Source organism: Oncorhynchus clarkii, chromosome 25 (assembly GCF_045791955.1).
Source record: "Oncorhynchus clarkii lewisi isolate Uvic-CL-2024 chromosome 25, UVic_Ocla_1.0, whole genome shotgun sequence".
NCBI classification, from domain to species: Eukaryota; Metazoa; Chordata; class Actinopteri; order Salmoniformes; family Salmonidae; genus Oncorhynchus; species Oncorhynchus clarkii.
Window position 1 is genome coordinate 4,831,790 of NC_092171.1, and position 15,850 is coordinate 4,847,639.

Genomic DNA, 15,850 nt, shown 5'->3' on the forward strand with positions numbered 1-15,850 from the left:
AACAGAGGTCATTCAGAACCACAGGTGTAATGAGTGATGTTGCCTGAGACCTGAAGACCTGATTCAGTTCGCCCAGCTAACAATATTCTGTCATTAAAACTCAATCAACAATTTTTTCAAATCGATAGCTGGTAGTATTAGATTAGAATGGACTGCAGTCACTGTCTCAATTCAATTTCAAACTCACACTGGACCGCAGTAAGCTAACGATGACCCTTTTAAATGGGGTCGAATGCACTGTTACTAACATACACAACAACGTTGCTAATTAACAAATGGTATCAGAAACCAACCCGTCTAAGTGTGCATACCCTGTTTATTGTTTGTGCGAGCAATTAGCGACTAAGCTATTAACAAACACCCCCCTTGGTTACATTTAGACTTCTTGGTAGTCTGCAGTAAGAGTGCTTTTGCCTGCTGCGCTTCAATAATGCTTCCATTATGAAGCGGGCTCGTTCATAAAGTTCAAAACCCTAAAAGCCTTAGAATTCATGAAGATTTCTCTTCTCTTGGCCCCATCACAAAGGCAAGCCAGAGAGCCTATTCATTAACTGTATGGTATGTGATGTTGCTTGACGCTCATGAAAATACACCTTCCCACTTTACAGTTTTGTAATGGTGCCATTGAAGGTGTGTTAGTGTGTTTTGTTTTCAATGTGAGCTGTGCCATTGTTGAAAAGAACTGTGTCCTCATTTTCTCACCATCCTATACAGTTCACTTTAGTATGCGCTATTGTGTAAACTGTGAAATAAAATAATATAAATCGGTGGATGAGGCAAACAATACAATCCTGGCCATAGAGAAACAGAGGCTCAAAGGATAGCCCTGAAACGCACATTGTTCCGCTGCCTGTATTTCCCATGAAATGTGATGTGCAGTATGGCCCCCTTGATGTCCACCCAACTATACCCTTAGCCACTGAAGAATAAGGAACAGAGGAGTATTCAATTGTGTCAGGCCCATGGGGCCAAACAGAAAGGAAACTATGTGGTCCGGTCAAAAATGCAACTCATTTCTACTTTTGATGGATTGGTTGTCCGTGAATGCTTTGATTGGACTGATCATGTCAACATCATACTTTCAAAATCTTAGCTAGCAAGATAGCAGTCATCATCATGAATTAAGTCAACAATCTACTGGCAAATCCTTTTCATTCCTTGTCATATGAAGAGAAATAATGAAGAGAAATTATATATAATACGTATCGGTGCTCATCGGCCATTGGACATAAACATCACACAACAAGTTGGAAATCGCAAATGCCAGTGGTTCAGATAAAATCAGTGGCTAACTGCAGGCATTGCAAAGCAATCAATTTCTGCTATTCAGTTGAGTGGGTGTGTTGTCCAAGTCTGGGATTAAGGGTATATTTTCCAAGCTTTAAAGGACATTTGCCATGCTGTCAATCCAGCATGACTTCTGCCATGCTCAAAACAACTGGAAGCTCGGAACTGGGAAATCTCAGACTTGAATGAGTTCAAGACAACTGGGAACTCCGACTGGGAAAATACGTTTTGAAGTTGGGAACTCGAGCCTCTTTCTCGAGCTTTGACCTTGAAATCTCTAACGTGATCATCATTCAACCTTTTTCCTAAGTTCCCAGTTGTCTTGAAAGCACCATTAATCCATGGAATGCCAGCCTTTGATGACAAAGTTTGATGACAAAATTTGACCACGAGGGACCCCTGGCCACTGTCCTGTTGAAGTGAGCACAACAACGTGAGTCCAAAATTGTCTTGTATGCTACTGCATAAATTATGTAATATGCCAGGGAGATATGACCAGTATACTGTAGCTAAGAAAGTAATACTAAGTGTATGTTGTGTAGTAAACTGTTAGTAGCCCATGTGACTCGCCCTAATAATTGTGTCCCTTTTCCCCACATAATTTAGCCTATTGTTCTGACTTGGTGGCGCAAATGTAGCCTATAGCCTGTTTTAGAAACATTTAATCATTGAATATTGTAGGAGCTTTCATTGTCAGCTTATATGCCCCCTTTATTTATCCTACGGTTCTGATGTTGTGTACAGGGAGAATTCTGTAAGAACGGCCCATGTTCTGAGTTCTGTCACTGTAAATTTCAAAAGTGCTGAACACATAGCTATATTGACTACGTCTGTCCTAACTCGCTAATTAATGTCTTAATCGAAATTACGGATTGACTCTTATCCGCTTGTAGTCCCCTTATGCCATAGTTTGTACATCTCAATTGTCAGTAGAAACCACATTTGTTTAAGCAAGTCAGCCATATCAGCTATGTAAATTAGTCTGAATGAACTGTTTTGCTTCCAGACAAGGCTCCGTTGATAGCTAGGTGTAGCAGTGGTAAGGTGTTGGGACAGCTTTATGTAGGCCCTAACAGTTTGTGGGCACTGTTTGTTACCGTTATTGTGCAATGAATGTGTTGTGTAGTGACTTTGCTGGCATGCATCTAAAAAAATTTTTTTTTGCCCCACCAAGATTTTCCAGCTAAAATTGCCACTGGATAGGCTAGATGGGTTGTTGTTGCAGACACCTATTCAATCCTCTCAGATCTCCACAAGTGCCTTGTGGATAGGGCCTTAAAGGTTGTTTGGGATTCATGGTAAAGGATATGCCCAAACCAGCTTGCTTAGCGAATGAAGCTAGTTTAGCCCCAAATGCATGCTAGCTTCAGTAAAGACTACTATGACATGGAGCTGTCATTCCAAACCCTTGCAACCCACATCCACTGTCCGTCCACATCGTGAGAAAGATGCTGCTAGATTTACAAGACTGGCTAATGCAGGTGGGGCGGAAGGGCGACACCAGTCCACTTCAATGATTTATTGGAGAGAGAGAGAGAGAGGGATTAGAGAGAGAGACAGAAGAAGATAAAGTGTAACTGAGAGAAGATAGTTAGTGATCAAGAGAGGTAAGGAGAGAGAAATGGAAGGAGAAAAGAGAACCAGGGAGAGGAGGGAGAAGGGTGAGAATAAAAAACGGAGAGGAAGAGAGAGTGAGGTAGAAGTTGCAGAAGCCCTTTGCCAGGGAGCAATCGGCGCTTTGGAAACCAACGATTCCCCCTTCCTTTCCTCCCTCCCTCCTTCCCTCCTGGTTTGTATTTATTTATTTGTTTATTAATTTTGTTTTGTACCCTTCATTTGTTTTTGTACCCTTCATTTAGCATTTTTGATCGATACCCGGGGAAGATGCTCCTCTATAGTTAAGGGAACTCCCCTCTTTCTCTCTTCCTCCTGTCACGAACCTCGACGAGGTTGGTGCCTCTTCCTGTTCGGGCGGTGCTCGGCGGTCGTCGTCGCCGGCCTATTAGCTGCCATCGATTCCCTTTCCGTTTGTTTTGGGTTATTGGTTAATTGGGTACACCTGTTTTGTATTAGGATTTGTTTGTAGGGTATTTAAGGGCACTAGGCCCGCTGGGTATTTGTGCGGGCTTGTTTTTGTTACTCTGTGTTTTGTTGGTGTGATTTATTATTGTATTTATTCTCCGGACTGTTTAGTCCTGTTGTTGTTTTGGACTAGCAACGTATTTACGCCCTGTGTGTTGGCGTGACTGTTTTTGTTGCGCTGGGGAATAAATCTGAGGAAAACGACTGAACCCTGCTCTCTGCGCCTGATTCCACCCACCACACCTAGTAGATCGTAACAGAAGCCCGCACCGAACAGGAATGGAGTCAGCAGGAGCAGCGACCACTCCTCTCCCCACTATGGAGGAGCGCGTTCATCATCATACAGCTGTCCTCCATCGGATTGGTACCGCGATGGACCAGATGATGGAGAGGATGGAACGATGGGAGCGGAGTGGTCTCCCGACATCTACCCCAGCTCCCCCACTCCCGACACCACCTACTCCACCTACATCGTCCTCTGGGTCCGGCGCACTACGTCTCTCCCCCCCGAGGGAGTACGATGGAGCGGCTGCTGGGTGCCAGGGATTTTTGCTCCAGTTGGAGCTCTACCTGGCTACCGTGCGTCCGGCTCCCTCGGGTGAGGAGAGTGTGAGCCTCCTCGTCTCCTGTTTAACGGGCAGGGCCCTGGACTGGGCTAACGCAGTCTGGAACAGTCCAGACTCAGCTCGGGACAACTACCTGGAATTCACTCGCCGTTTCCGAGCAGTGTTCGATCATCCACCAGAGGGTAAAGCGGCGGGTGAGCGACTGTTCCACCTCAGACAGGAGACGAGGAGCGCGCAGGACTTCGCGTTGGAGTTTAGGACCCTAGCTGCTGGTGCTGGGTGGAATGACAGGGCCCTGATGGACCATTACCGGTGTAGTCTCCGGGAGGACGTCCGCCGGGAGCTGGCTTGCAGGGACACAACTCTCTCCCTGGATGAACTAATAGACATGTCTATTCGATTGGACAACCTGCTAGCTGCCCGCGGGCGTTCAGAAGGGGTCCTGTTAATTCCACCGTCCAGCTCTCCCACTCCCACTCCGATGGAGTTGGGAGGAGCTGCATCTAGGGGGATCAGAGGGGGCTCCTCCTGCTCCTATTGTGGACGGAGAGGACACACTTCGGACCGGTGTTGGAGGAGTCCCTCTGGGAGTCGAGATGGTCGGCAGAGCGCTCCTTGGCCACCCCAGGTGAGTAAGCACCAAACTCACCCAGAGCTCCCTGTTGGTCACATGTTTTTGTTAATTTTTTTCCCTGCATTTTTCCCCTCTCTTCAGCATAAGGCGCTAGTCGATTCAGGCGCAGCTGTGAGCTTTATGGATCGTGGACTCGCCCGTAAATTGGGTATTCCGTTAGTGCAGATAGACCCACCTGTCCCCGTGCACTCCTTAGATAGCCGACCGCTAGGGTCAGGGCTGGTCAGGGAGGCCACGATTCCGCTGGACATGGTAACGCAGGGGAATCATAGGGAGAGGATCAGTTTCTACCTTATTGATTCACCTGGGTTTCCGGTGGTGTTGGGGGTTCCCTGGCTGGCTATTCACAATCCCCTTATTTCCTGGAAACAGGGGGCTCTTAAGGGGTGGTCAGACGAGTGTTCAGAGAGGTGTTTAGGAGTTTCCATCGGTGCCACGACGGTGGAGAGTCCAGACCAGGTTTCCACCGTGCGCATTCCCCCCGAATATGCCGATTTGGCTATCGCTTTTAGTAAGAGGAAAGCGACCAAATTACCACCCCATCGACGGTGGGATTGCGTGATAAACCTCCTGGAGAACGCTGCACTTCCCCGGAGTCATGTGTACCCACTGTCACAGGAGGAGACGCTGGCTATGGAAACATATGTCACGGAAGCTCTGAGACAGGGGTACATTCGGCCCTCCATGTCACCCGTCTCCTCGAGTTTCTTTTTTGTGAGGAAAAAGGAGGGAGGTCTGCGTCCGTGCATTGATTATCGAGGTCTCAATTCGATCACAGTGGGTTTTAGTTATCCGCTACCTCTCATCGCTACGGCGGTGGAATCATTCCACGGAGCGCGTTTCTTCACAAAACTGGACCTCAGGAGCGCGTATAATCTGGTGCGTATTCGGGGAGGAGACGAGTGGAAAACAGCGTTTAGTACCACATCAGGCCACTATGAGTACCTCGTCATGCCGTATGGGTTGAAAAATGCTCCAGCCGTCTTTCAATCCTTTGTAGATGAGATTCTCAGGGACTTGCACGGGCAGGGTGTGGTAGTCTATATTGATGACATCTTGATTTATTCTGCCACACGCGCCGCGCATGTTTCCCTGGTGCGCAAGGTTCTTGGGCGACTGCTGGAGCATGACCTATACGTCAAGGCTGAGAAATGTGTGTTTTCCAAACCAGCCGTTTCCTTCCTGGGTTATCGCATTTCCAGCTCGGGGATGATGATGGAGTGTGACCGCGTTAATGCCGTGCGTAATTGGCCGACTCCGACCACGGTAAAGGAGGTGCAGCGGTTTTTAGGGTTTGCCAATTACTACCGGAGGTTTATCCGGGGTTTTGGCCAAGTAGCGGCGCCCATTACCTCACTGCTGAAGGGAGGGCCGGTGCGTTTGCGGTGGTCAGCAGAGGCTGATGGAGCCTTCAACCAGTTGAAGGCACTGTTCACTGGGGCTCCCGTGTTGGCGCATCCGGACCCTTCGTTAGCATTCATAGTGGAGGTGGATGCGTCCGAGGCTGGGGTTGGAGCCGTGCTGTCTCAGCGCTCGGGTACGCCACCGAAGCTCCGTCCCTGCGCTTTCTTTTCTAAGAAGCTGGGTCCGGCAGAGCGGAACTATGATGTGGGGGACCGGGAGTTACTAGCTATGGTAAAGGCCCTGAAGGTGTGGAGACACTGGCTAGAGGGGGCTAAACACCCTTTTCTCATCTGGACTGATCACCGTAATCTGGAGTATATTCGTGCAGCGAGGAGACTGAATCCGCGCCAGGCTAGGTGGGCCATGTTCTTTACACGTTTTAGATTTACGATCTCTTACAGACCAGGTTCCCTCAACACTAAGGCCGACGCGCTGTCCCGTCTCTATGACACTGAGGACCGGTCTATCGAACCCACTCCCATCCTTCCTGCTTCTCGGCTGGTGGCCCCAGTGGTATGGGAGGTGGACGCGGACATCGAGCGGGCGTTGAGGGTTGAACCTGCGCCTGCACAGTGTCCGACTGGCAGAAGTTACGTACCGCTTGGTGTTCGTGATAAGTTGATTCGGTGGGCTCACACACTACCGTCTGCGGGTCATCCGGGGATCGATAGGACAGTGCGGGGTCTTAGAGGGAAATACTGGTGGCCCACCTTAGCTAGGGATGTGAGGCTCTATGTCTCTTCCTGTTCGGTATGCGCCCAGAGTAAGGCTCCTAGGCACCTTCCTAGAGGGAAGTTACAGCCCCTCCCGATTCCACAACGGCCATGGTCCCATCTCTCGGTAGATTTCCTTACTGATCTCCCCCCTTCTCAGGGGAACACTACCGTTCTGGTCGTTGTGGATCGGTTCTCTAAGTCCTGCCGTCTCCTTCCATTGCCTGGTCTCCCTACGGCCCTACAGACTGCAGAGGCTCTTTTTACCCACGTCTTCCGGCACTATGGGGTCCCAGAGGATATCGTCTCCGATCGGGGTCCCCAGTTCACATCTCGGGTTTGGAAGGCGTTTATGGAGCGTCTGGGGATCTCGGTCAGCCTTACCTCTGGTTATCACCCCGAAAGTAATGGGCAGGTGGAGAGAGTAAACCAGGAAGTGGGCAGGTTTCTGAGGTCGTATTGCCAGGACCGGCCAGGAGAATGGGCAAGGTACGTCCCATGGGCAGAGTTAGCCCAGAATTCTCTTCGGCATTCGTCCACGAATATGTCGCCATTCGAATGTGTACTGGGTTACCAGCCGGTCCTGGCTCCGTGGCATCAGAGTCAGACCGAGGCTCCTGCGGTGGAGGAGTGGGTACAGCGCTCTAGAGAGACCTGGCGGGCAGTCCAGGATTCTCTCAGGCAGGCCAGTGAACGGCAGAAGAGAGACGCTGACCGCCACCGCAGTGAGGCCCCGGTGTTCGCACCAGGGGACAGGGTCTGGCTCTCGACCCGAAACCTGTCCCTCCGCCTGCCCTGCCGGAAGCTGGGGCCGCAGTGTGTGGGGCCATTTAAAGTCCTGAGGAGGATAAACGAGGTGTGTTATAGATTGCAACTTCCCTCTTATTATCGTATTAACCCCTCGTTTCATGTGTCTCTCCTCAGGCCGGTGGTAGCTGGTCCCCTACAAGACAGTGAGGTGCCGGAGGTCCCTCCACCCCCTCTGGACATCGAGGGGTCCCCGGCGTACACAGTACGAGCTATTCTGGACTCGAGACGCCGGGTGAGGGGCCTGCAGTACCTCGTGGACTGGGAGGGGTACGGTCCGGAGGAGAGGTGCTGGGTACCGGGGAGGGACATTTTAGATCCTTCCCTCTTGAGGGATTTCCATCGCCTCCACCCGGATCGCCCTGCGCCTCGTCCTCCGGGTCGTCCTCGAGGCCGGGGTCGGCGCGCTGCGGGAGCCGCGCGTCAGGGGGGGGGTACTGTCACGAACCTCGACGAGGTTGGTGCCTCTTCCTGTTCGGGCGGTGCTCGGCGGTCGTCGTCGCCGGCCTATTAGCTGCCATCGATTCCCTTTCCGTTTGTTTTGGGTTATTGGTTAATTGGGTACACCTGTTTTGTATTAGGATTTGTTTGTAGGGTATTTAAGGGCACTAGGCCCGCTGGGTATTTGTGCGGGCTTGTTTTTGTTACTCTGTGTTTTGTTGGTGTGATTTATTATTGTATTTATTCTCCGGACTGTTTAGTCCTGTTGTTGTTTTGGACTAGCAACGTATTTACGCCCTGTGTGTTGGCGTGACTGTTTTTGTTGCGCTGGGGAATAAATCTGAGGAAAACGACTGAACCCTGCTCTCTGCGCCTGATTCCACCCACCACACCTAGTAGATCGTAACACCTCCATCCTTCTCTCCTTTTCTCCTCTTCCTTCTTTTATACTCCCTAGCCCTCCCTCTCTTTCTAGCTCCTCTTACCATGACATGGATGTTGTTCCTCATTGCTATTCTCATCATCAATTAGGCAGCATCTCACTCTGTCTCCATCTATCGCTCTCTCACTCTTGTCTATTGCCTTATCACCTCTCTCCCTTCTGTGTCCCTTTTGCTTTTCCTCCCTCCCTCGCTCCGTCTAGCTGACTCAATCATCTCCAGTCTCTCTCTCATTCACTCTAACACTACACTCTCTCCGTCATACGTCTTCCTCCATCACTTTCTCTTTTCACTACACACACACACACATACACATACCACCTTTTCTCCCTTGCACTCAATGCAGATCAATCTACCCAATCTACCCTGTCTACCATACTGTAAATGTCTGGGGACTAAGTGATATGTCTGGATGTGTTTGTGTGTGGATTTGTGTTTGTGAGAGAGTGTCTGTCTGCCTCTATGTCTGTCCACCCTGGTTCGAATCCAGGCTGTATCACAACCCCCCGTGATTGGAAGTCCCATAGGGCGGCTCACAATTGGCTCAGTGTCGTCTGGGTTTGGCCGGTGTAGGCCGTCATTGTAAATAAGAATTTGTTCTTAACTGACTTGCCTAGTTAAATAAAATACAATACATGCTCTGGAAAAAAAATAAAGACACCTGCAAAATGATCAGTTTCTCTGGTTTTATAGGTATCTGTTTGGGTAAAATTAACATTTTTGTTTTGCTCTATAAACTACAGACAACATTTCTCCCATATTCCAAATAAAAATAGTGTCATTTAGTGCATATATTTGCAGAAAATGACAAGTGGTGAAAATAATAAAAAAAGATGCAGTGTTGTCAGGTAGGTAGTTGGATGGATGGGCTATTTACAGATTGGCTATGTACAGCTGCAGCGATCAGTAAGCTGCTCTGACAGCTGATGCTTAAAGTTAGTGAGGGAGATATGTCTCCAACTTCAGTGATTTTTGCAATTCGTTCCAGTCATTGGCAGCAGAGAACGAGAAGGAAAGGCGGCCAAAAGAGGTGTTGGCTTTGGCGATGACCAGTGAAATATACCTGCTGGAGTGCGTGTTACGGGTAGGTGTTGCTATGGTGACCAGTGAGCTGAGATAAGGCGAAGCTTTACATAGCAAAGACTTATAGATGACCTGGAGCCAGTGGGTTTGGCGACGAATATGTAGCATGGACCAGCCAACGAGAGTATACAAGTCGCAATGCTGGGTAGTATATGGGGCTTCGGTGACAAAATGGATGGCACTGTGAACGACTGCATCCAATTTGCTGAGTGGAGTGTTGGAGGCTATTTTGTAAATGACATTGGCGAAGTCAAGGATCGGTACGATAGTCAGTTTTAAGGGTATGTTTGGCAGCATGAGTGAAGGAGGCTTTTTTGCGAAATAGGAAGCTGATTCTAGATTTAATTTTGGATTGGAGATACTTAATATGAGTCTGGAAGGAGAGTTTACAGTCTAGCCAGACACCTATGTATTTATAGTTGTCCACATGTTCTAAGTCAGAACCGTCCAGAGTAGTGATGCTAGTCAGGCGGGCGGGTGTGGTCAGTGATCGGTTGAAGAGCATGCATATAGTTTTTCTAGCATTAAAGGGCAGTTGGAGGCCACGGAAGGAGTGCTGCACGGCATTGAAGCTCATTTGTAGGTTTGTTAACACAGTGTCCAAAGAAGGGCCAGATGTATATAAAATGGTGTCGTCTGCGTAGAGGTGGATCAAAGATTCACCCCCAGCAAGGGCGGCATCATTGATATATACAGAGAAAAGAGTCGGCCCGAGAAGTGAACCCTGTGGCACCCCCATAGAGACTGACAGAGGTCCGGACAACATGACCTCCAATTTGACACATTGAACTCTATCTGAGAAGTAGTTAGTGAACCAGGCGAGGCAGTCTGCCAATAAGAATGTGGTGATTGACAGAGTCAAACGCCTTGGCCAGGTCGATGAAGACGGCTGCACAGTACAGTATCGATGGTGGATATGATATCGTTTAGGACCTTGAGCGTGGCTGAGATGCACCCGTGACCAGCAGAGAAGGTACTGTGGGATTCGAAATGGTCGGTGATCTGTTTGTTCACTTGGCTTTCGAAGACTTTAGAAAGACAGGGTAGGATGGATATAGGTCTCTAACAGTTTGGATCTATAGTGTCTCCCTCTTTGAAGAGGGGGAAGACCTCGGCCACTTTCCAATGTTTGGGAATCTCAGATGATTGGTGGCGGATAATTTTAGGAAGAGAGTGTCCAGATTGTCTAACCCAGCAGATTTGCAGGGATCCATATTTTGCAGCTATTTCAGTTGAACATCAGCCGTCTGGATTTGGGTGAAGGAGAAGCGTTGGGGGCTTGGGCCAGTTGCTGAAGGGGTTGCACAGCTGTTGGCCGGGGTTGGGGTAGCCAGGTTGTCGGTATCAGGTCCTTATTTATAGATAGATTGTTTCGCCCCTTCCACAACCACTTGGTGGAACTCAAAATTACAGTGCTGGTTTTTCATTATTTGGTCCATTATGCATGAATGTGAAGACTCAACATTTTTTTGTTTGCATGTCATGCCTACATTTGTTAATCTTCTCAACCAAAATGTTATTCAAGTGGTTGGCAATATCAAAGGGTTTTGTTATGAACAAGCCATCTGCCTCAATGAAGGATGGAGCCGAGCTTGCTTTTTTGCCAAAAATGTCATTGAACCCCTTGACACATACCAACAAACAGGTGTGATCATTCTCCATGGTCCCTGCAGCATACGCTCAAACCGGTGGGATTAGAACGCTTATTTAGAATGTCTAGTTTCGATTGACGCAACAGTCGGTGTTTAAGCTGGCCATATTGTTCTTTCACAGAAACATTTTGTATCAAACACAGTCCTTAGAAAGTTTTTGTATGCAATGTTCAGATATTCACATAAGTAGCTACAGCATATCACAATAATCCAAACTGAAAAATGTAGGCTACATTAGTCCTAGCTTTAACTGAGAAGAGATTGACATAACACAAGAGATCATATTTAGCTAACTCTCGGCTGACAGAAACCACAATATGAATTAGCTAATTGCAATTACAATTAATCACGTCACGGGGGAGCTCACCATTGCTCAACATAATTGTGCACAACACTTTCTAAAAATCGAAAGTAATAGCCACCATGTTTGTTTTTTCGCTTCAACCAAAGATAAGAGGAGGAGACTAGAAGAGTTTGGTCTGTTAACAGTCTGCATGTTGAAGGGGGTGTGTCGTCTACGATTATTCACTTCCCTTCATTTACTTCCAGAACTTTACTCGAAAGATAAGTGAAGCATTCCTTCATCTAATTTTAACATCTTTGGTCTGACAGATGTTTACGTGACACCCAGAATACAGTGTATAATGTCAACAAACATGTTGCAACACATAGCTGGCAAATAACTTAGCATTAGCTCATTATAATCAGTAGATCTTTCAAAAAGTGTTTTACACACATCACAGGTGTCATATTTGTCCCCAGTACTTGAAAACATGTGAATAAAACTGTAAATACATTATAATCATATACATGCATACTGTATGCTACAGTAAACCTTCAATACATATACAGAAAATAAGATAGGAACGCACACATGTCCAAAGTTATTATTTGTAAGTAAAACAACAATGAATGCAATATTAGCACCAGCCAGAAAATGTGCCGCAGGGGGAAAAGTATATGCAAGACTGTGCAAATGTCTGCATTCTTGTTCTGCGGAAACACCTTGTTTGTCCGGCTCATTATTGCCTCAAACATAAATTGTCCGCAACAGTGAAATGGGCTACTTCTATGTGTTAAATTTGTACAGCATTCTCACTCACGGGTGCAACAAATACAGTATATTTCAAGGCATGCCTCAAAATATGTAAATAAGCCAGAAACAACAATAGCATGCACCCACTAGTGGTCAAAAGGTTTTTGGCGCTTCAAAATGACTGTAAGGAACTATATTCTGTGGGGTGGAATTACAGTACCAATGAAAATACTGCAATTCTTTTCCCAGCCCACAGCATTTTCCCACAATGCACCATCATTTAAACCAGTATGCTGCAGTATAATGTTTCAGAGTATTTTACTGTTGATCATGCCAAAAATTTCTTTGTATAATTTACAGTTTTCTGTTACAGCGCACTGCTGTGAGGCTGGGGTTTTAGCCCACATAATGTATTTATTATCATTAATACATCTCTCCCTCCCTCTCTATCTTCCAATATTGATATTTCTCTCCTTTAAACCTAGGAGGGGAGCTGCTTCTACTACTAGACTATGTGGGGACACTTTATTTGAAGAGAATCTACATAAGGAAATCATAACCCGTTTATAACGCATATATAACCAAATCATTAACACCATTTTTCCTCCCTACACTCAGATGCTCCAGTCCTGGACCCGGTTTTCCAGGATGTTCGCTCGCCCAACTACCAGTTTGTAACCCTGCGCTGCATCATTCAGAAGTCCAACCCGCCACACATGGCCAGCATCCGCTGGACGCGAAACGGCAAGCCCCTGACCTCCCTGACCCCAAACCCCCAGGAGAACCCGCAGCTGAAATTCAAATTGGACCCCAGCAACAACGGCACGTACAAGTGCCGTGTCAACAACGGTGTGGGCTCTTCTACCTGCACCTTCAACATCTCATGTGAGTACCAGAAGCTGCTGAAGTTTCTGGTGGGGTTGTGGTCAATTCCATTTAAATTCAATCAATTTGGGATGTAAATTGGAATTTCCATATACATCCTTAATGGGCTAAATTGAAATGGAATTGTCCCAGGTTACTGGAAATTGATTTGACCTTGTTTCCTGGTTTCATTTCATACATTTGCACCTTGACTTGACTTCTTTGGTGTTGACAGGTTAGAAAAAAGGCTGGATAGGTGGGGAGCAGAAATATCGTTATGGCTACACCTACAAAAGAGAGTTTCGCTTTGTGTGAAATATAGGACTGAATATTAAGTATATGAAAAGTTTGAAAACTTTTACTAATGGACTTAATCTGACCCACTGATACGCAATAGATAAAAGTATTAAACCAACCAACCAACTAACTCTCCCCCTTTCTCCTTCCCCCTGTTCTTCTCCCTCTCTCCCTCCCTCACCTTTCCCTCACCTCTCCCTCCCCCAACACTGTAGCCCGTCCATACAACGCTGAGTTCTACTTTGACACGCCCAACCCCATCCGCAATCTGAAGGGCAACAACTTCTCCTACAACCTCCAGTGGACCCAGAGAGAGCCCGTGGCTACAGACCGGATCATTGGCTACTGGGTCAACATTCGCAATGTGAGTCACTCATACAGACACTCACTCACTCACTAGGGATGTGCACAGGGTTTTGAATATTCTCCTTTCCTTTTCTCTTCCTCTCTACCCTCCCTTTATATTCCCCATCTCCTTCCTTTATTCTCCTTTCTCCCTTTTTCTTAAAACTTCTTGTAACTAGGGGGCAGTATTTTCATTTTTGGAAAAATAACGTTCCCATAGTAAACGGGCTATTTTGTCAGGACAAGATGCTAGAATATGCATATAATTGACAGCTTAGGATAGAAAACACTCTAAAGTTTCCAAAACTGTAAAAACATTGTCTGTGAGTATAACATAACTGATATTGCAGGCGAAAGCCTGAGAAAAATCCAATCCGGGAAGTGACTCATGTTTTGAAAGCTCTGCGTTCCGATGCGTCTCTATTGAGCAGTGAATGGGCTATCAACCAGATTCCTTTTTCTACGTATTCCCCAATGTGTCTACAGCATTTTGACATAGTTTCACGCATTTATGTCGAAGAATGAGCGTAAGCGACTATATTGTGTAAGTGGTCACCTGATGGCTCTCAGAGTGATTCTTGCGTAAAATACAGAGGTAGCCATTTTTCCTCTCGGTCCTACTGAAAAGCCAACTGTCCTTGTTGATATATTATCGAATAGATATTTGAAAAACACCTTGAGGATTGATTATAAACAACGTTTGCCATGTTTCTGTCGATATTATGGAGCTAATTTGGGATATTTTTCAGTGTTTTCGTGACTGCAATTTCCGGTCGATTTCTCAGCCAAAGGTGAAGAACAAATGGAGCTATTTCGCCTACAAAAATAATATTTTTGGAAAAAAGGAACATTTGCTATCTAACTGGGAGTCTCTTGAGTGAAAACATCCAAAGCTCATCAAAGGTAAACGATTTAATTAATATGATTGCTTTTCTGATTTTCCTGACCATGCTATGCTAGGCTATCGATAAACTTACACAAATGCTTGTCTTGCTTTGGCTGTAAAGCATATTTTCAAAATCTGAGATGACAGGGTGATTACCAAACGGCTAAGCTGTGTTTCAATATATTTCACTTGTGATTAGGAATATTTTCTAGTAATATGTCCGTTGCGTTATGCTAATTAGTGTCAGATGATGACAGCGATCCCGGACACGGGATGGGTAGTTACAACAGGTTTTAAAGCCTGTGATGAAAAATGAACCCCCCTCCCTAACTTTTGGTTGTTGGAATATGGGAAACACATCTGAGAGTGTTTAGGCCTATATGTAAATGTAATCTTAAATGTAATATACGTTAATGTCTTTCCTGTCTTGAAGGTGATACGTCATGACATTGCATGTGTTGCAAAATCTATACCTATGTAGCTATGCAAAATGGCAATCCTGCATAGTTGTGTAGCAAAAACATGCAGATGTGTTCAGCCCCACAATGAATTATTACCCAGCAGCATCCAACCCTGCATTCCACTAATGACTTGCCTTTGAAGTTAAGCAGGGTTGATCCTGGATGGGAGACCAGATACAGCTGTAAGTGGGTTTTGAGGGCCAGTAGGAGGCACTCTTTCCTCTTCTGTAAAAAACATTGCCCTGTGTAGGGTGCGGGATTGGGATGTTAAATGGGTCCTATCTGTGGTCACTAAAGATCCGATGGCACTTATCGTAAGAGTAGGGGTGTTAACCCTGGTGTCCTAGTTAACTTCCCAACCTGGCCACCTACTGTAAACATCTGCATCTTCCAATTGGCTCATTCCTCACCCATTTAACTATTCCCCAGGTCGTTGCTGTAATTGAGAATGTGTTCTCAGTCAACTTATCTGGAAAAAATAAATTAATTAACTTGATGCGTTTTTGCATTGTGAAAGTGAATCATAAATACGGCTTTAATGTCTCGGCCCTTTTACTTTATCTATTTTTTATTTTTCACCTTTATTTAACCAGGTAGGCAGGTTGAGAACAAGTTCTCATTTACAATTGCGACCTGGCCAAGATAAAGCAAAGCAGTTCGACACATACAACCACACTGTTACACATGGAGTAAAACTAACATACAGTCAATAATACAGTATAAACAAGTCTATATACGATGTGAGCAAATGAGGTGAGATAAGGGAGGTAAAGGCAAAAAAAGGCCAAGGTAGCAAAGTAAATACAATATAGCAAGTAAAACACTGGAATGTTAGATTTGCAGTGGAAGAAT

General features: G+C 46.3%; 1 protein-coding gene across 1 annotated transcript in view; it reads left to right on the forward strand.

Annotated features, from left to right (window-relative positions):
- Positions 1–15,850, forward strand: part of LOC139383484 (MAM domain-containing glycosylphosphatidylinositol anchor protein 1-like) — a 297,322-nt gene that overhangs the window by 215,329 nt on the left and 66,143 nt on the right. Inside the window, exons 11-12 of the mRNA XM_071128041.1 lie at positions 12,764–13,030; positions 13,522–13,670. Coding sequence (XP_070984142.1) covers positions 12,764–13,030; positions 13,522–13,670 — 416 coding nt within the window. The remainder of the gene's footprint in view (positions 1–12,763; positions 13,031–13,521; positions 13,671–15,850) is intronic.